The sequence below is a fragment of the Dermacentor silvarum genome, chromosome 2 (assembly GCF_013339745.2).
Source record: "Dermacentor silvarum isolate Dsil-2018 chromosome 2, BIME_Dsil_1.4, whole genome shotgun sequence".
Lineage (NCBI taxonomy): Eukaryota > Metazoa > Arthropoda > Arachnida > Ixodida > Ixodidae > Dermacentor > Dermacentor silvarum.
The window spans coordinates 176,501,021-176,522,905 of record NC_051155.1 but is presented as its reverse complement, the minus strand read 5'-3'; the positions used below and the strand labels follow the sequence as shown (position 1 = coordinate 176,522,905).

The window sequence follows — 21,885 nt, the reverse complement described above, 5'->3', positions numbered from 1 at the left end:
TGCCCTTGCCTTTTGACGAACATGCCGAAGACGTTACAATATAGTCAATAATTATGATCTATAAATTCACTACAGCAAACCCACCATAGTCACAGCTTCGCTGGCTTCCATCTTCACAGTAGTGGAAGGTCTCTGAATTTTTTCAATTAGATTTAGGCGTATTTTAGTGAACCCGGTACGTCGGTAAAATTAATATGCGGAGCCCTCCATCCGGAGCGTGTCTGATAGGCACAGTGTTACTTAGAGACCTTAAGCCCATGAATCAATAAATGAACTCATTATTCTGGAATCTGCACTTTCCTTTAAATATGATAACTGCTTCGTCATATATTGTATGTTGTTTGTTATTTTTATTTATTTTCCTATAATGAAAAATTAAGATAGCATTTATCAAATTGAGCACAAGTTAATTCGTCGGCACCGTATATTACGACGGAACCGAACTTGACTTTTTCACTATGGACTTTATTTTTGCACGAACGCTTGCTTTGCGCGTTCTGGGCTGGCTGCTGGCTGGCTCTTTGATGCGCTAACGTTGGCTTTGCTACGCTGCCGTCAATACATCACTTTGCACACTCATTACGAACGCAATTGTACATAAGAAGAACTGCATCAGAGCTGCGAGCTTACTTTCAGTTGTGATTACAGGTGCTGGATGGACAACATAGAGGGATACAACTGGATAACCCTGGCTCCGGGTCTCTTCTGCCTATTCGTAAGTTTTGTTTCTGTATTTCACCTCGGTGATACACAACTCTTTCCGACAATGAATGTAATGCTGTAATGAGTGTAATGCTCAAAATCGTATAGGCTGGGTGCTTGCCATTTTAATAAAATATGTCTCAGCACTATCCATCTTCAGCAACGAAAGAAAGGAGGTGAACGTCGATCTAAAATCTTCAACAGAATTGCGTTATTAAATAGCTACGAAGGTCAGCATCATCTAATGAAAGAACTCTCTCACTGTTTGCAAGCACTTGTTATGCGGCACGTGGAAATGTCAATCACAGAGGTGCCTAGCATTTGCGCAAAGTATCACAGAGGTGTAGTCCGGCAGTATCTTGAACTTTCTGCAGTTCCATTGACAAGCGAAAATCTTTTGCTGTTCCTTTGCTCAAACGCGCTGATAAGTCTCCGGGAGTCGTTGCCTAATAATGCTACACAGCCTTTATTACCTGCAAGCTTACTTGAATTCACTCGAGCCATTGCGAGGAAATTCTTATTTGAATGATGCACATCATTTACAGGTGCACGTTCGACATGTATTTGTCCCAATGGACGTCAACGGTATACATGAGGCCCCGCGTGTTTCAATGACACAAAGTGGAATATAAGAATTTGCGCATGTGTTCTTGCTTGCAAGAAATGTGCAAGAACTGATAAGATTACTTGCGTCAGGCCTTTTGTTTAAAATTGATCACACAGACGAACTTGGCATATACGCGTTTAACGTGAACATCTCATGCAAGTGTAATCATTACCATCTAAACTTTTTCCATAAGTATCACTGCATACATTTTTTCTCGAGCATTGGAATCAACACATGCCTCCTTTACGTTCACGCAATCTCCAAAGGTGTACAATTCACGATTATTAATCGCGCAATATTTTTACCACCATCACTTAAGTCACAGAAGCACAAGTGAAAGTCTATGGAGCATTTTAAAAATTCTTTATTTTCAGAAATACGATTACATAAACATTACCAGCTCTGTTATTCGTAACTCATGATGTTCCTGTGTCCATCCCTGCTCTTTCCATGCTAAATTTTGCCATTAATCATTAGTAATTGATGGTATTTTCACCATTCTCTCCTTTTGCAGGCCAACTTCGTCTTCCTCTGCAACATCATTCGCGTTCTCGTCACAAAGCTCAGAAGCACCCATGCCAGCGAACCTAGTCAGTTTCGGTGAGCTCTCCGGAAGTGCTCACAACGCACTGAATACTTATAATATGACAACACTACCCGAGTGATTGACAAGGATTTCCTGGTACAGAGCTATGCAACAAGAATGTCATAAATTCGCGCGCGGAAGGCAAAGTGTTTCTCAAGAAACTGTAGGAAGAGCCAATGTCATAGTCGAAGGAAACGTAGACCGAAAAAAAAGAGCAATGCAGCACATATATTGATGCTTGGACACTAAGCGCGAGGCTTTTTCTTCAGGAAGTACGAAAGGCATACTATAAGCGTGATCATATGCGCAGAAACTGACGTAACCTGTCCGAATATATTTCTCTGACATACGTACTTATTCAAACACGCAGCGTCGTTTTTTTTGTAATTCTTTTTTTTTCTTGCGTTCATAATGTTGTTTTCTATGCACTTCGTTTTTTTTGCGAGCAAGGTACCCGCGCTGGGCTCCGGAACGTCAGCACATCGATTGACATATTTACTTCTGAGGAATCTGCCTTTCCTTGCACTGCCACGCTGAGAAAAAACCACACTGCAGAATAAACAGCGAATAAGTAGAGAGGCTTCTCAGAGCGGACGCTGATTTGCATACGTCTACGCACGCAGCGAACTACATCCAAACATTGGTGCATCGAAGACGACGGTTGAGATTTAAATCGTGTAGATGGTGGCCCTTGACTTGGCATGAGCTAGCCCTACGTCCAAACGGTGAAGCGAATTGGGATTTTAGTTCCATGTCGCAGAAGTATAAGCAATATGAGACTGTTCTGACTTCGATCTTCGTTGACTCACCGCATGAGCAGTTTTAGCGGCGCGTGGTTTTCACAAGCGAGGTGATCGATGCTATACAGCTGGCCCATATCCAGAAACATAGATATCTCCCTTCCTGCCAGTCAGCGCGTGAACGCCGGTTGCAACATCATGTAACACTGGTGCCTCTTTCGTTTCACAAAGATGGCTTCGGTAGCATGCGATTCGTTAGCCGCAGTAAACACGACCGCTGTCTATTAGTATGTATTACAGTTTCTGATACATGACTCAGATTACTAATGACACGATTTCTTCCCTATCAATACCTGTTCACTTCACAAATAGTTCATAGTGCTTGGAATCACAAAGCTATACCTGCTCTTCGATTAGCACCGTAGTTAGATGCTAGATGTTATTTTGAGCACACTGGCTTGTGCAACGCGCACAGAAGTCTGTTTAAAGGAGCATTTTTTCATTCCGTCCCTTTACCAACGCCGCCACGTCCATGTCCACGATTCGAACCTGCTACCTCGCTCACAGCAGCATAACGCTATAGTCGCTGACCAACCTAGCTGGGCTTTCGTTCAATGTTTATGTCAAACTGTTTGATACATATCTGTTGCCCATATCATTGAAGTTCTATGCAGCCCACGGGAGTGCTTTCCAAATAAACCGGCATCCTCACAGTGTTGGTACGCTAGCACGCATACCGGATAATTAAAATGCTTGTTCTTAGTTATACAAGACATTTCCAGAGGGCACAAAAGAGACGCAGTGAATAATAGCTGGTGGTCCAGCGAAGTTTGTTGACCAAACTAGAACCAGAATGCGCCTAGTCGGGAGTCGGCTTGGTGCCTTCTCCCGACTAGGTGCCTTCTCCCGACTAGGTGTCTTCTGGTTCTCTAGTTGGGGGTTACCTGAAGCGGTAACGTGATTTGTGCTGCTATGTGAAGACAAACACTGGATATGTGACCTTATGAGTACACTATTGGCCAGTCTACGTGAAAAATATTTCAATTGTTTGTTTCAGTTGCAGCGCATGATGACCAGGAACATAAAACGAAAACAGGTGTCGCATTCTTGTGTTCCTGTCTATTCAGCACTGCAACTCGAATGTTCAACCAACTGGCCCACAAATCTGACCTCACGCATTCGTCAGTTATTATGAGTAAATATGCGACGAAAGCTAAATTTAGGCTTCCGGCTTGCCTCCCAACATTCTCCCGTTTTTGCTACACAGTCGCTAAAACATTTGCATAGAGAGTACTTATCTAGCGGCTTTTCTTTTTTTTTTACAGGAAAGCCGTACGAGCGGTGCTGGTTTTGTTCCCGCTCTTTGGTATGCACTTTCTCATGACTGTGTACAGAAGCCCAGCGAACTGTGGAGCATGGGAGGTATATCAGTATATCAGCAAAGCTTCAGATGGTCTACAGGTATGTATTTCTTTGTTTTATTTAGCGTACTTTGTTTAAGCAAGATTCAATGCAGGAAGTGAGTCCAGTCTAGTCGACCTGCCCTCAAACAAGTTTTTATTGAAGCATTTGAGTGTTTGAACGGATATTTTTTCAACGCTATTGAGACCGGGTAATGTCGGTCTGTGAAGCTGACTCTTAAGCTATCATTGCTGAAACATGCCATTACATTGAATAAAATGTTAACTATTCTGTCTTAAGCAGCAACATGACGGGCTATAACGTAGTTTATGTTGGACATTGTAAACTTGTGAATGCTGTTAAATGATGGTGATCGTTTCATTGTGGTTCGTCCAAAGTGAACTTAGTCCTAAGTTGTCTCACGGGCTGTCGTACTATGTAGTTGATGTTCTAGTAGATTAACAAATTGATGCACCGCCAAGCCCAAGGTGCTGTTACAGCCCGACGCCTCGGCTAAGCGTCAGTCAGGACTAGTACGACTGGAGTAGCTGTTGAGAGCTAGGCGACTGGAGAATTGGGGTACTAATTAGGGAGAAGAGTACAGGGTACTAGAAGCCAGCGAGTGCAGAGGGAATCTTACACAATAAATGATAAACTGGTATATGGCATTAGGATGATGATGATGATGATTATCATGACGACGACGATAGGCCACATTCTGTTGTTTTCAGCAAGGCCAACAAACACTATCTTAGGCATCTCACCAGCTCATGTAGTCTGTCAACCTCTTAGGTTTCTTTGAGTGTGATACAGGAATAATCGACGATTACAAGCACCGCCACTTAGAAATTTGGGGGGATGGGGTGGTTGCTCGTGTGTCACTTCCTCTTATTATTACACAGTACACAGAACATACCATGTATACCTGTATTACTGCCGCAATCTATTTCAGACACACAAATATCGTGACATCCATACTTGAAAAACCTTGTCGTTGTGTCGAAGCATCACTCAACCAAATATTTAGCAGTTCACGCCTGTAATGATCACTCCAACGTTGGTTTCACATGCACGTCGCTGTCGTTATTATAGTGCGATGGTCGTATAGCAAAGAGACTGGTTATTCCATCAACGATGGTTGTTCTTTGCTGTGGTCTCTTCAATACGTTTTCTAATTATTCGGTAATTGTCTGTGAAACGCTGTTCTGTTCCACGTGGAAAGGAAACAGAGTCATGCGTTTCATGAACATGGTGTCGTGTTTCTAAGATAGCGACTCACTCATCCTAATTACCACAACAATAATTTACCTCTTAATGTTGGAACGTTCCAGGCAATACCTGCCGGCGCGAGTAGAACATTAGATTACGAGCTGACACTGTGGAAAAAGTACCTGCTTCAAGATATACTGGCGTGGACCACAATGCATTCAAAATCAGCCTCCCAAAGACCACCAGACTTCTGGGTGGCTTTCCTTGTCCCTGTCGTCAATTATCACCAATGCGCTGCGCGATGATAATTTCCAACATCCACCACACTAAATCATTTCACCTGCACAGTTCTAAAGCGTACAAAATCTCCACCTGTCTTGTCATCTTGGCGCTGCTCGCTGTTCGGATTTTACATGTTCTGATATGACCATACCGGTTCCGCCTTCTCCCTTCAGAGAATTTTTCTAACTTCCTTAAATGTGATGAAAATATTTACATCTTTAATAACGAACAGGTAATTAATTTTCAGTCAACTGCCAGCTATCTGTAATCATGCTCTGTGCGCTTCTTAGTACCATGGAGTAATATTTATACCATAGCTTAATTTTACTCCTGAATATTTTCCTTCTCTTTTCTCTCCCCCAGTGCAGAGTAGCCAACCAGGCTCTGTCCTGGTTGACCACCCGCCTTTCGTTTATATTTCTGTACCAGAGCTGCAAGAGGCAATTTAGCTTATGTTGCTGATATCTCCAACAGATCTGCGTGTCTGTCGAAGGGAGTTAAGTCGACAACATTCTCAAAGCATAACAAATAGTGCGCGCTTCCCAACTTTCAGTAGCACAGCACTTCGCTTACAGAAGTATAAGTGGCAGCAGACAACTGAAGCTACGTAAAGTCAACTCCCGGAACTATGACAGGTCTAAATTTGGCAAAATTTAAGGAATTTCGAGAAATGTGCGTCTTTTCACTCAGCAACGAAGTATGTTACTCCACCAACTCACCCAACCATGAATTCTGGAATCGGAGCAGACAAATAAAAGCATTATGCGTTGTAGCTTCAGCAGAAGGAAACTGGAATTTGCAAGAGGCCTGAACTAGAGCACTGCACGGGCCGATTTTTTCAGCCCGGACCCGGCCCGGGCCCGTTTTTACGTTGGGCTGCCCGACCGACCCCGACCAAAAGTTTTATAGCGAGACCCGGGCCAAGCCCGGGCCCTGAAAATAATCTACGTTACCCGCCCGGCCCGGCCCACCACCCCTTTACCTTAGGCCCGAGCCCGGACCGAGCCCGGCTCAAAACCGGCCCGAAACCGGCCCGAGACCGACAAAGATCACCGAGCGACATTAAAAAAATGAAATAAAGAAGATAATGATAGTAAGTTATTCTTAAGGCATAAATACATGTCACATGCAATTATGAACACCATTTGAGCGGTCTGAACGCAAATACCAGCGCGCGAAGTAGTACGAATGACCCTGCCGAGCAGTAACGCCAGCAGTTTCCAACGGCGCGACCTTGATGCGGCTCAATCCAGCGCCGCCAAAGTATTTTTCCACGTCGGGCGCCTCACTGCAAAGCATGCGCCGCCCAAACCACTCGTCCCACTTAACCTTATCCTTGTACACTCTAGCTGAAGTGTAGCCACGACCGGTCGTGAGCGCAGCGCATGGATGGAGTAAGTGGAGATAGAAAGCTTCTCGTTCCTCCATGGTACAGCGTAATGCGCTGCTACTAGGTGGCCGGTTGAGAACATGCGTGCAATCATGGATGGACGCAGTGCCATATTTCAGCCGCGCAATCTTACCAGTCATCGTTTTACCAATTCGCCTTTGAGTCGCAAGTCGCGAACGCGCTTACACCGCGCTGAAAACATTAATTACATTAGTTTAGGTAAGGAATACAATCACATCCTTTGATATGAGGCGAATTTGGTCTTTCTGGACTTCTACATTTTGTTCAAGCAGCGCAAAATACGATGGCATAAGAAAAGGGAAGTACACAGGAGTAGCACTGCTAGCTTCCAGCTGCGCCGCGGCGACAGGTTTTTCAGAGTCGAGACGCGCGAGGTTAACTCGCTGCACGTTACATGCACACCACCAGAAAGCCCGAGCCCGGTCCAGGCCCACGTCAAAATACCCGAGCCCGCCCGGGCCCGGCTCAAAAAGCAGATGCCATGCCCGAGCCCAGCCCGAGCCCGTGAAAAAACTGCCCTACCCGGCCCGGCCCGGCCCGCGGGCCGGGCCGGGCCCGTGCAGTGCTCTAGCCTGAACCACGCAATGATATTCGTTATAGGAATACTTGCTTTGAGTATGTTTAAAAAAGACAGGCCAATGTGAATCATCATTCAGGGAACAGAAAAATTACACGCTCGTGTCCCGCGGTATAGCAAGCATAACAGCGAAAACACAAAAAGGGGCTTGAACTGATTACCAGCGGTCGCACAACGCATGCCTCTGGAGCCAATGTTTAGACAAGGGGAATTTTCTGTGTCAGGGCGACAAATCCTTTCCCAGACAGCATTCATATAGCTTCCTTATTTGTCTCCCAATAGGCATGAAAGGGGGGAGTGAATGGCCTTTCTAAAGGCTGATGAAATTTTGACTACAAAGACATTCCATGATCGACCACTGCTAATCACTGCAAGTGTCCTGTCTAAAAAGGAGTCTTTTAGCTGTGCTGCGTAGAATTGGGGCTGCCATTTTTCAAGTGCTTGTATAGCAGCAGGTTATGAGCAGAACGTACTGATGTTGACTATGAAATAAGAGAGGCTTGAAAAATAACTTTTCGGCATGGTAGCCTTGTGAGTTTTGGTGTCTTGTTCGGCTACCTAATAGAATTTCTCTTGCAGCAGTGATTCCAAGAAGCGGTATAGCCGACGGTACAGCTTGATCAGTAACTGGCGTCTGCGAGAACTGTGCCAGCCATTTTGCACTTCTTGTCTTTTTCTAATCATAGATGAGAGGAAATTGTTTCTAATCGTCAAAGCAAATGCTGTCTGATAGGCAATCTGGCCATCTTTTCTTCCTCTACTTGACAGAATGCTATCGTTTGACCTTCCGTAGCACAGTTGCGACAAGCAGTCGCGAGAATCTCCTTCGCCCCCGGGACATCCGAGAACCAATTTCATCTGTGCCCAGTACGCTTTGATGTGCCGCGGTGACCTTATGCAGTCCGCATTCAGTACCCATCCGACAACGGCAATGCCGGGAGAAAGGATGCAAATGCATTTGCATGTGCGTTAAGCTTAATTACAAACGCCTAACAATGCGCCATGGCTAAGGCTCTTACACCACAATCGCAGCGGGGGGAGCTACGCAACGTTATTGCGTAATAAAACAGAGTATTCTGCGATTACCTGATGGCCGATTGCAACAAAGATGAGTGCGTCAAGATAATTCCTATTGCGGGCTGCCGCAGTGTAAGGACGAGCCGCGTGAATGCGCATTATTTGGACCACCCGTTGTCAGCGGTCATTATGCCTTGAGTCATTTGGGTAATCTTCCCGGAACCGGAAGCCTCTTACCTCCACTAAAACCGCAATCATTCAATACGACTAAGCACAAATGTACCCAGTATTTCTTCGGTGCGCGTTTATTCGTCAAAGCAGCGATTGTCTGTCATAAATATTGGACAAGGCTGATTGAAAATGAAAACAAGTTGCATTAAGTGTGAGGGAACAACTACAATTTCTATACCTATTGACCTCTAGCTTACCGACCGAAAGCTTCTATCCGAGGGTTCACGTGTACGTTGGCCTGAAAAATATAACTGCGCGCCAAGTGTGTAAACAGAAAGGTGTTCTTTATGGATGGTCGGCTATCTAGTCAACCGATCGTTCTTAAATATTCAGAAAGAAAAAGATCTTACTCGGGCGTGCAGGCTATGAGCCGGCTATCTCTTGCAAATATCGATATAGCGAAGGGAAGTGAACATACGTATTCTGATCGGGCATTACAGTTATCCTCAACCGGGACAAGTCTAGGAGTTTGACAGCAGAAATCACCAACCATGGCCTGCATTCGTTGCACTCGTGACAACTCCAGGGCTCCTTCATTCGAGATGTACCGATAGCTGTGAAAATAATAATAATAATAAACGTACCCGTTTTAATGCGTAAGCATTTTTAACGTAACAGCGTTAAGGACCCCGTGCCGTAGAAAATCCGGTGTCGGCGTCATTGCCGGCTTTGGCATCCCGTGAGCGAGAATTGCCGCATATATTTAGGTTTATGTATGTGCCACGCCTTGCTATATTACATGCAGTATATGCGGGTTATATTGCCACCCCATTCTATTATTAACGTAGCTCATACCTTGTCTTAAATTCTTGACGAAGTTATTCCTTGGAATTTTAAGAATGACAGTCCACAAACAAATGTCATCAAAACAAAACACCCACAGCACCCGCAGCGCATGCCTTTAATCTTAAATCTTCTCAGACTGAAATATTGAAAGTGCGAAGCAATAGTAGAAACCTGAAAATGATGTAATTTTTTTGGCGCGGCTGTGCACAATATTTGGGATTGGCCAACGCAAGAAGCCGTGTTTTTTCCAGAAAGCTCGCCTTCATGCATAGCGTTCGCCGCCAGCGTTTCCCGGTAAACGTTACGGTTACGTAAGCTGCAGTTGCCGGGAAGCGTGAGAATCCGTCAGGGATCTTTGTAAGCTATCGCGTTCCACTATCAAAAGCGAAGCTCAAGCTTCGGCCACATTTTTAGGAAACTCACCCAAAAAATATGTCGGTCGGTCTGTCGGTCCCCAACGCGTAACACGATGCGCTCCATAAGGAAAACAGAATGAATAAAAATGGAAAAACGCTGGTGAGTTTCCAACTTACGACCCATCGCTCAGATGCCAACTGTCTCACCCACTGGGCTAAAAACCCAGAATTGCAGGCGGTGAATATACAGGGTGTTTCATTTTAGCTGCACCAAATCTTTAAAAATAGCCTGGTGGCAGATAGCAGAATTATAATCCTTGATCTAAACTACGCGATGAGGCGGCCATTACGTCCACGAGAAATCAAAACGCCTAATTGATTAATTAGCATAATTACGCTAATTAACTTTTAATTAATAATTTTATGGCACATCTTTCAATTTACGAATTATAGCCGCTGAGTTCGCAAGGCGTATCCACTTGGAACGAATTCTCAGGACTGAACCAGTTTCGATATAATAATTTTCAAAGTGTCCGACGAAATGCATGGGCGTTCCAGTTAACTTTGTGCTTCAATGCATAAAACAGCGTTTTCCTCAAAAAGTTAACTGGAACGCCCATACATTTCGTCAGACACGTTAAAAATTAATATCTCGAAACTGGTTCAGTCCTGAGAATTCATTCCAAGTGGATACGCCTTGCGAATTCAGCGGCAATAATTCGTAGATTGAAAGATGTGCCGTAAAATCAATAATTAAAAAGTTAAATAGCGTAATTATGCTAATTACTCAATTAGGCGTTTTGATTTCTCGTGGAAGTAATGGCCGCCTCATCGAGTAGTTTAGATCAAGGATTATAATTGTGCTATCTGCCACAGGCAATTTTTAAAAATTTGGTGCAGCTAAAATGAAACACCCTGTATATCTAGGCCATATGAATGTGTTGTACTGCAGTGGTACAACACAAATGTCAAAGGAGAACAGTTACTATGTTTCCTTTTTTGAAAGATTTAGTGTTGGTGGAGTAAACGCCATCTCTAGGGCCACAATGTATAGAGCTGTCTTAGAGCCTTGTAGACGACGGGAAAATTACGGTTTTGCCAAAATTTCATGCCAAACATGCCACATCTACGCTGTGTTTCTTTGGACGCGGAATGGGCCTTCCGTTGGGGCATTCCTTCACCGACCGAAATACCACCGATCTCTGAGGGCTCACGTGCTCGCATAGCGCAACACAGACAGATAAGCAGTCAATGCGTTGTTGAGGATGATAAGGAATGATGAGGGGTTATATGGGCCTCATCACGGTTGATAATGGTTCGACGCGGATGCATATAGTCGTAGTTGCTAAAGAGCGATCAGGTCTTATAATGGTCGGAACAATTTTGATAAGATTTACAAGGACCGATAAGTGTTGATAAGGACCGATAAGAGTTGGTAAGGCTCGGACCATGTCCGATAAGGGTTGCAAAAGATTGGCTCGATTGATATACAGTTGATAACGACCGATAACAGTTCATAAGGATCGGATCGAGTCTGATAAGGTTGGTAACAACCGATAAGGTTTGATAAAAATCGCTAAGGTTTGGATCGTGTCCGATAAGGCTGATAACGGCTGGTGAGGGGTGATAAGGCATTAGCTGGTAAAATCTAGTTTGATAATATTGATATTGACACCGCGCTTCGTGGAGATGAGCAAGTGGCACAATGCTTAGGCATACTTAGACAGCTCCAGGGAGTTTCTGCATAATTTTTACCTCTCTGCGAGTGACTGTTTTGCGCAGCCAATGTGAATGATAATGACAAAGTGTGTACGGCCCGCAAATATGTATCTTTTCAATTTCAGTTTATTCCTTCAGAAAAAAGCTTAAACTGGTTGACATGTGTGAAATACAAAATGACGTCCCATAGTCATTGACTCTACTCAATCGGGCCTTACATTCCTTTGTACTTTCATATCAAACATAGGGGCACGTCATTTCACTTGAACTCCTTGGTGCTCACAAGCTCGACAAGTAGCGTACTGTGCGATGTATATGAAGAAGGACGGCAAAAGAGATAGGACATCCTGCCCTTCTTCATGTATACTGCGCAGTGTGTTACTTATTTCGTATTTCGAGTATTGTATAAGTCACACACTCCACTTCACTCAATGGTGCTGTTAGGAGATGATGCACTGGTATATCTCACTGACGTGGTAAGTTTCTTGGACGAAACAGTTTTTAAGTAAGCTTTAATTACTACAGTGCATGCTGCATTTACGAAGAAAATTTTATCATCCTGTGTATGGCGCAGCATTGCCGTAGCCGCTTTAGCGCCAATAAATCCAATTTACCTAAGTTATTTCGTATTAACCAACCGGCGACTGTATGTGCGCCTCCTTGTGGTCCTGCGTCTTTGTTGTCACTGTTTTTTTTTTTTTCGATGTAAAACATGAAACCAACTAGCCCAGCAATTCACGGTTCTAACCAACTAGTCCCCAATAAAATACCTCCCACAACGTCTGTTTTATACAAAGAGGTGATCGCAAATGCACGGGTGATCGTAAACCAGTGACGTAGCTTGGGATCACCCATGCGCTTCCCCATAGTTGCGCCACCAACGTTGCTGACTTCTTATTCCATAAGGTCATCCTCCAGAACGGGGCACCTCGGCAACTCCTAACCGACTGGGGAGACAATTTCTTTCGAAGGTGATGTTCGACGTTCTGCGGTCTTGTTCAACGCAACACAAACTGACCACGACGTACAAACCACAGACGAATTGCCTGACGGAGTGACTGAACTGAAGGATTACTGGCATGCTGGCAATGTATGTGTTGTCCGCAAACCGCCAGGATTAGGACACTACATTGCCTTTTGTGATATTAGCGTATAACACGTCGAGACATGAGGCCACTGGTTATTCGTCTTTCTTTCTCTCATTCTGCCGAAATCCTACGTTGCCCATGGACACGTTGGTGCCTTATTCTGCCTGCCCCCCTACCCAGTATGCTCGAGAGGCTATTGCACGTGCCGACCATGCACGTGGCTTCCCGCGCTCGATTTTACGAGTCGCAGATCCACCAGCCATGTCGTTACAATAGCCATCACAGGACTACGCACTTTGCCCCTGGGTCCCTTGTCTTCCTCTGGTCCACAGCATGCCATATCGGGCATTCTGAAAAGCTGCTGTTCCCGTATACACCAGCCCATATCTTATGTGCCGCCAACTGACCGACGTAACATACGAAATCACTCCAGTGTCTTCGTCCCCGTCGACTCAGCCTCACACCGACATCTGCACGTCGTCCGCCTGAAACCCTATCATGTCCCGGACACTGATTCACCCAGTATCCCGTGAACTATTTCCGTGCCGTCATTTTTTCGACTGCACCGAGTAAGTACTTTTACCGTCACAGGTTAACGTTACGAGGTACCTATACTACGGACGGAGAGGAAGTTGCAGTATAGCAGACTAGAAAGAGGACGAGCTCTGTCCTGGCCCGCCATCTTTGTTGTTGTGAGCCCACTAGCCATCTCACAAGTGTCGGCGGTGGTGGTGAAGTGGGCCAATCCTGGCGATTGTGCAGAAAGGGTTCAAGCTCAATGGCACATACTGGGGACAAGAAAGAAAGAAAGGAAGAAAAGGAAGGCAGAAAGAAATAGAGGAAAAAAGAAAGAAATCACGAAAACATCTGCATTGGATATGCTACATGCGTGATCACGTGACACCCGCGCGACCAATCAGGATCATTGCGTGTGTCGCGAGGCGCTAGAGACATGGAAGGAAAGCGCGTTGGCGCGCGCTCCTACGGCCTCCCCTCGCCTCAGATAAGTTTCGGCGATCAGATGGAAAGGCCACGCGAGGTGCGCTCTGCAAAGGAGCAAGCTGCGCTTGATGAACGCCGGCATGAACTCGCTCGAGAAAGAGCTCGTCGTCGATGTGTCGATTCTAGCATGAGGGCTTCCCTAGCCGTGGCTCGCCGTCAGCGAAGAGCCGACGATCCCGAGGCGAGGCCTTCCGAAGCTGAAGCCCGCCGTGATGTCAGATTTTGACGCCGTCTGCTCGGGCCTAGTTCAATTTTTATCGGTAAAAATCAAAGGCACTGCATTCTTAAAAAAACCAATGACTGAACTTTGGATGTTACAAGAACATTTATTCAGTCGCAACAGCTTAAACGCGAAACAAATACATTGCAATTCGTGACGTCACATTGACGTATCGAGCCTGGGGTTTCAGGCGCAAAAATAAAAATAAAACTTTAATCGACATTTGCTCTTCTAATAAACTTCATATGAGCGTGAAATCAACGAAATTAGAGTTCTTCAAGAAGCATTTAGCAATCTGATTGAGTGATTTTTTTTGGTGGTGCTCTGAAACAGATTTCATTTTGTTCCCCTTTCATGGTTAACCCATATTCGCGTGGCAATATATGAACAGTAATTTTTACTGAATGTCTGATGATTCCTGTTCAAATAGCGAAGTGCTGATCCAGCACTATACGAATAATACTTTTCGCCAACCGTCCGGATCTGTAGAGTAAACTCCTACTTTAGTTCAAACGTGTAAAGGAACCGAATGCAACACATTACTTCGCTGAGAGGATGAAACAAATGCTGGAACTGAATCTCACATGGCCGTTTTTCGCAAGGGTTCACAAACAAGCCGCAACCAAAGGTAGCTCTACAATGTTGTTCGTGTGTGGGGCGGGCACCCATCGATTGTTTCGTTCGTAATGTATACATATAGCTCGTTATAGATAAATAGGTGACTTGCGTACTTGGCACCGTCGTGAAATTTGATGTCGGGAGCACAATTAGATATCAGCAACAAGCGCAAGTTTTTACCAGATGAGAAATAAATTATTAATATCTAGCGTTTGGGATGAAGAAGTAGCTTTTATCCACAACGGCTCGGTAGTGAACTCAAAGGTTCTCTTTGTTTAGAACCCATTCGCGGTGACACGTCCTCCTGCAAAAATTCAGATGAAGAACTTCTTTCTGCTTACCTAAACAACTGTCACAGTTATTCGCATTTATTATTATTTTTATTTGTATGCAACTTTCTTACCGACAAGCAGCGTAATCAAACCATATTGAAGAACTTGTCGTTTGAAGAGTGCCGAAATATTCGATTTGTAATTGATTTTGTGCCTCTATTATTTATTGTGCTTTATTCGGTTTCACGAGAGAATAAATGGTTTTAGATTACTAAAATAATTTCATGATAAGCACAAGAGTCGTGTACAAGAGGTCCTCATATCTCCAAAATAAAATTGAGGTTCTTTCAATGAACTAAGCACCCGGGAGCAGGACTTCGACTTGGATGGGCCATGGAGCGCTTGAAGAAGATGCGTGCAGCTCGAAGAGCTCAGCAGACGCGACTTGTGTAAGAGATTAGTGACCTCATTGAAACCAACGAGTTCAACCTGGCAACGCTCCGGACTATCCTTCAGCGTCTCGAAAAGAGCACGAATGAGCTCACGAAGATCAACGATGAGCTTCATGCCGAGATGTCTGACGATGAGGTCGCAGCCGACTACGATTCGGTACTGGAATATGAAGACCAGGCCACTGGCGCCCTGGGACTGCTGCGACACCATATTTTGGAGCTGTCTAATCCTCCGACCACCGGTACAGGTGTTCGTGTACAGCCGCCGCCCATACAACCTACCAGCGCGCTGCCTTCTGGCGAGAACGGTCCCCAAGTGAGTGCCCCTGCCGCACTTGGACCAAGACTGCCCAAATTGGACCTCCTGAGATTCGATGGATCAACGATGAAGTGGCAGTTGTTTTGGGACGTGTTCCGCAACAACGTGCATGAGAACTCCCGTCTCAGGGACATCGTGAATGTTCCAGTATCTCCGCTCTCTTCTGGACGGCCCGGCAGCCAAGGCTATCGCAGGGATCCTTACCACCGAGAACAGTTACGCCGATGCCATTGAGATTCTCAAGGAACGTCCCGGGTTTCGGCACCAAATGTAAAGGCGAAAGCCTTTTCTAAGGAAGGAGCAGGCATTGTCTCTTGGTATCAAGGCTTGTCCGTCCCCGATGACGAAGCCTGCTCTTTCCTTCGAAAAGGCTTTCGCCTTTACAAGAATCATGTAGCACTGTTAAAAAGCTCAGTAATATGCACAGTAAACTTTTTGCAATGTTTGAGGATCCCACCGATACCTTGCAGACGCAATGACATGGTTGAATTTCTGCGCATGTGGGGCCATTTTACGTCCACTATTATTGTTTTCGAATGTAATTATTTTCTTTTTTGTGCAGGGATTCTTTGTAGCTGTCATATTCTGCTACTTCAACGGAGAGGTAAGCAAGGCCTCTTTGATTCTGATTGATTACTACTTTTGTTCTTCGTATCGTTGACATTTCTGCGCCCAATCGGCATCATGTTGAGCAAGTTCAATCAGCCAAAACGCATTCAAACTACCCATATAGTATTCTTTAAAATTAAGTTGATGAGATTATAATACATTAGAATAGATTATATTAGAATACAGATAAACGGAAATTAAATAAAACAAAAATAAAATGAAGTTGAACCTTTAGAATTACGCATTACAAACAAAGATTTCGTTCTAAGCATATGTATCAAATATGACAGAAACGTTGTACAAGTATGAATAAGAAGTAGGTATGCTTTCCTTGTGCTTTTTATGTTTCACACCTCGCTTCCCTCGGTTTTAGCTCTGTTGAGTTCATTTACTTTTTTCCAGCTTTTTGTTCAAATCACAACAGCTAATATGCGTCCGGTTCATGCATATTTTGGGGCATGGGCATGAATTTGCCAGTTTTACGGAGGCGAATTCACACGGCACATTTAAAAGTGCAAGCAGGTGACTAGTGGCCCCTAGAGTACTATTGGGTTAAAAAACCTCGGCTTGATGATAGTCTGGCCTCAGGGACTGACTGTAGGCCTGAAGTGATAGACAACCGCACCTGATTACACTGAAAGTAATGTCTTCACTCCCTCTCCTTTCTTTTCATTTCTCAAACCCTTTCACCGTGTAGGGTAGCAAACCACACGTGCGTCTGGCTGACCTTGCCATCTTTCCTTCCTTCTTTACCTCCTGTTGCTCCTCCTCCTCGGCTTGATGATATATGGCAGGGGTTAGCGATACCTACTCATATTCATCAAAACTCATCAAAAAGTTCTTGCAGCGATTACTAGAACATTTCAAAGAAAGGAAAGCGACAGTACAAGTAATGTGAGCGTATACTTAGTAGTGAGCGCATGAAACGTCAGCATACAGACTATTGTAATCATCAATCTTCAAATTAAGTTTTCAGTCTGAAACATTGAGAGAGCAAATCATAGCGTAGCTATATTAAAACTACATCCATGGCCATAAGAAGATACGACTCTCTTATGGGACTTTAAATGGAGTGTGAAGCATGTAGCTTGGTGAAAAACCACATTAGAAAGGCTGTGTACTTCGACACAAGGTGTTCATTGCATACTGCATCTGTTTCCTACGAGCATCATCTTTGTGAGATGAACTGAAATCTCGGTGGAGTATTTTATATTTAAAATAACTTACATCAGTGAGCAGATGTATTTTATTGTGACAGCGTGCAAGAACCTGTAAGAAAGAGTGAAACACAGGGCGCGAGAGACGCAAAGAGAATTATGTTGTTGCAAAGCCATACAACGAATAAACGACCTTGAGGTAAATGAGACACAAAAAAAGGAAGAAAAAATATAGTAGTATCCCGACTCGGATGCGAAGTACTGAACAACGCGGCCACGATCTGCAGGTAATTAAGCCCTTTCATTGATGCTACATCGAGCTCAGATCCAATGTTTCACCTGATCAACAAATTGTGGTGCGTAATCTGATGCTCAGCGAAAGGAAGCAAGTTATAAACAACAAAAGCCAAATACGAGCAGCGCCATTTCTGACGTCCATTTCACATGTGCAGTACAACCTGTTGATGCGTTTTCGTGCCCTAAACAGGTTCAGGGCCAAATCACGCGCTCCATAGAACTCGTGAAGCTGGAGTCGTCGCTGGCCAGGGCATGCGACAGGAGGCGCTCAACGCGAACCCAGGTCCTAGCATGCTGACGACGCGAGGAGCGCCCAATGCTCACACTCCGTCCCGTCGCCCGCCGGGTGCCGGCTCTGTCACATCGGCTAAGTGTATTCGGCCAGAGCCCCTATCGGCCTGCACCGCCCCGTGAGTGTCGTGCCTTCGCCTCATCTTTGTCCAACTGACCGTTGTACAACTGCGCTGCTGGGTCATTAGAATACAATTTCTGTGTGTTCGAATCTACTCCATTCTTATGCCCACCGTGTAAACTAGTATGTCCTTTAATGAGGAGCAGGTGTGGCAGCACTTGTGCCACTAACAAATCATCGAAGGCGTTTATTTTAAGTTAAACATTAAATTCTAGGGTTTTACGTGCCAAAACCAGCTTATAGTTATATAGACACGTCGTAATGGCAAACGCCGGGTCAATTTTGACCACCTGAGGACCTTTAACGTGCACCTACATCTATAGGCGATTTCCAAATGCTTGAAAATAATGGGTGCCCCCAGGGAATGCTGGGAAATAAGAAGATCTCATGACTGATTATTATTGTCCCAAACAAATGACATCACTATGGGAGATAACCTGCTGGGGACTGATCTGGATCAATTTAGACCATCCATTGCATGGGTAGCTACTCGTAACTAGTCGAGCATCGGAGGAATTGCAAGTGTGTAGATCACTGTTTTCTGCAGCACAATCTTTCAATGAATTAAGCGAAAATGAATTATACAAGCTTTCTTTATGATACTAAAGAGGCTAAACGGACACACAAAAACACCCGTCACTCAGTTACCTTCTCACAATGCGAGCCTGGTTCGGACTGCTTAAAGGCTATGAAATCAGAAAAAATCTGGAAGAATAGTTAACGAATGAGAAAATATTCGAGCGCGTAATCCGATAGTTTCTTCGCACATTCGATATACAACGACAAGATACTTTCACTAACTAGAGCACCAGCGATGCTGGTGCATCTTCGTTAATGCATGCTGCATTCACGCATGGGCCTTGCAACTAGAGCGTTGAGTTTACCGTATAACTGGCGCTTTGAGTTTCCGTGGTCATTGATGCTAGCTTATGCTTGCAGAGCCGCCAGTGTGGTAAATGCGTCCATAAGCACTGTCGCTCTCCTTGGCTATGGTAAAAATCATTTTCTGCAGTTGCGCAGCTAGTAAACCACCTAACACGTTCTCCGTATTCCTTAACTAATATATCATGGTGGCTTATAATCAATGCCTGTACATTTTCTAGCAATTTGAGTTGCATTAAGTTTGTACTCGAGGATAAATAAGAAAGCAAGCTTCATGCGCATCTATTCTGGCTGTTGCATATGCTTCTGGTGTGATGTCCTAATCTGGCTCCATTTCTATTTACTTGAAATCAATTTTACGCGAACAGTACAGAAGTACTTACGGGCACACTAAAGAGAAGCGCTAAATTTGTCTAGACTGATGGAATTAATTTTGCGATAACAGGTTCATTATTAAATGATAAAACTAATTTCAAAGCGATGTCACCGCTCGCCTTTCCGTCTTGCACCTGTTCTGGTTTACCATGCGTCTGTAGCCGAGAAGAGTGGCGTTTTGGCATTGTAGAGGGGTAATTTACTCTTACAGGTAAAGTTATTTTCCTCTTTAGTGTCCCTTTAAATGTAATTTTATAATTTATTTCCAGTTTTTTTAGACCAATAAAGTTGCTTGGCAATGTCGCTCGAATAAGTGACGTTGGGTTTATAACTTAGATTCCTGCAAGCCATCTCTGCCCTGCAACGTTCCGTCCTTTTTTCTTCCATATTTGCAGGTGCTGTGCCATTTACGTCGTTCGCACGGCCGCTATCGACTGCGACGGGGATTCTGTAATCCAACGGGCCGGAGCCTTGCTATAACCGACTTGTCCGTGTCTACACACGTCTCGCCGATTCGCGAGTCAATCAGTCCAAACAACGTCTTCTTCACGAAGTACGCGCGCGTTCTGAACGGTGGCAGCATCGTTGAAGACAAGATCTGGAAACGAACACTCAGGTACCTGCGAGTAGCAGCAATGATCATCGTTGCCAGCCCACTTCCCCTGCATTCACCAGTCAGTGTTACCGAGAATGTCGTAATACAAACCAAACCTCTGTCTGAACTGATGTGACTTCACCGGCATCGGTTCACATGTGCAAAACCAACTTTGGTGCGCTCCATTTACCAAGAACTATTCTCGTCACGTGCAGCACCTTACGCATGAATCCTTCCCTTGGATTGAGTGGCAGCTATGAAATAGACATGTGCGTTTCATAAACTAGACCTCAGGACATTGCGTCGACACCCCAAGTGACTTTTTTTCTTTCTTTATGCAGACACGTGCAAATGTATACACTAAACGTTTTGTGACGTCACTGCACTGACGTCTCACACTGTGCGCCCGCCTGATTTGGTGTTTCCTTTTCAGCGTAGCTCGTGAATGGTCTACTGAATAAACAGCACTATGCATAATATAGTTATGACCTGTGTGGCAAAACACCATAACATTACTTCGCTGGTGTACAACAAAGCAGCAATTGATCATTTGTGATCATCTTGGAAGCATATCTTTCGTGAGAACAGTCGGCCAGCACTTTACTTAAAAAGTAGAATTGAACCCAGCATGTATTGATTCTTTCGCCCTGCAATAACCAATTTTACATAGAAGCTCTCCATTTCTTCAAGACAGTCTATCTTGGCAAAGAATACGTAAACTATAAAGACTGAGGCACCTGTTCCGTCTACTTCTGTCATATCAACGTCATCAGGCCGTAATAAGCGGTAAATTTGTTGTAACAGTTCTGCGATGCAGTTAATTTATTTTGGAATAATTATCATGCGTGTTTATTGCAACAACACTTGAGCACTCTCAACAGCTCAAACCTTGTCTGTAAGGCAGGGAATGCTTGGGAAGTATTAGAAGTCAGCATGCTAAAACGGACACAAATATCGAATTGCCGAGAGGCACCTAAAAATAATTATGCTTACACGTTTTAGGCTAGTTTGATTACCTTAAGGATTTTGGTGTAAGTCTTAACTGCCGTTAATAAGATGATGAAGGGCTAATCTCCCGTCTATACTGGGGCATCGGAACAATAGTTAATTACAATGGCGGGGAATATTTGCAGCACACAGCTGCCTCTGGAGTGTGGTCCATATACCAACACGTCACGAGGCCGTGAGCAGAGGCTTCGATGTAGGCTCTATTCGCTCGAAACGTTTCTAAATAATAACATTTCGAAAGCGTCATATAGGTATTCGTGGTTTGCCAAAATGAGCATTTACTGAAGTCCCTTGAGACCAGGCATACTGTTATAGCCCACCTGAAAGAAGCATGTAGGTCAAAGCTCGATAGCTGAACGTGCAAGCCGACGTCTTGTGTGTGCTTCAGCGCATTCTTCTCATGAAACAAAACGGCCTATAAGTGCTTGCAAGTCGTACGAAGTTTTGCATAAAATGATTTTACTCCATGTCTATACGCATAGGTTTCGTGGTTCCGTGCAGCGTTTGACCTGAATGTTAAGTCGCAATGACTTTGCGATCGAATAGAAAGAAGCACGGAATAAAAACCGAAGAATTCCACATCTCCATGCTACTCAATGGAGAAAAATGCAACTCATGGATACATTTGGGTCCGTCGCAAATTGATATTACTCTCGCTTGGTTTAGCCTCTTCTGCAAAATTAGACTATTCACCAAAAAGAGCCCTCTGCCTTACTGTATCGTACAGGGAAAGTAGGGTGACGGTATGGAAAAGTGACAACGCACCCCTTGCTGTCCAAGAAGGATTATCTCGCAAATATGTTTGGTTGTCACATCATTCATTTACAGATACGCACTTTGTCAATGTTCTTCATGCGAGTATATTCTTGGAAGCCTGTAGCCACATATATTGCTATGGTAGGGTGTCCTAGCTTGCGTTAGCCAAGAGCCTGGGCGCAATATGTATACGCGTTCC

General features: G+C 44.4%; 1 protein-coding gene across 2 annotated transcripts in view; it reads left to right on the top strand.

Annotated features, from left to right (window-relative positions):
- Nucleotides 1–21,348, top strand: part of LOC119442192 (calcitonin gene-related peptide type 1 receptor-like) — a 55,359-nt gene extending 34,011 nt beyond the window's left edge. The window contains exons 9-14 of one of the 2 annotated variants that reach the window (XR_007465674.1): nucleotides 649–715; nucleotides 1,824–1,909; nucleotides 3,961–4,096; nucleotides 16,158–16,199; nucleotides 17,849–18,068; nucleotides 19,723–21,348. Coding sequence is in view for 1 of the 2 variants with exons in the window: in XM_049661952.1 (XP_049517909.1) it covers nucleotides 649–715; nucleotides 1,824–1,909; nucleotides 3,961–4,096; nucleotides 16,158–16,199; nucleotides 19,723–20,058 (667 nt within the window). In the remaining variant the exon portion in view is untranslated. The remainder of the gene's footprint in view (nucleotides 1–648; nucleotides 716–1,823; nucleotides 1,910–3,960; nucleotides 4,097–16,157; nucleotides 16,200–17,848; nucleotides 18,069–19,722) is intronic. The other variant, XM_049661952.1, reaches the window with a different exon arrangement.
- The last annotated feature ends 537 nt before the right edge of the window (nucleotides 21,349–21,885 follow it).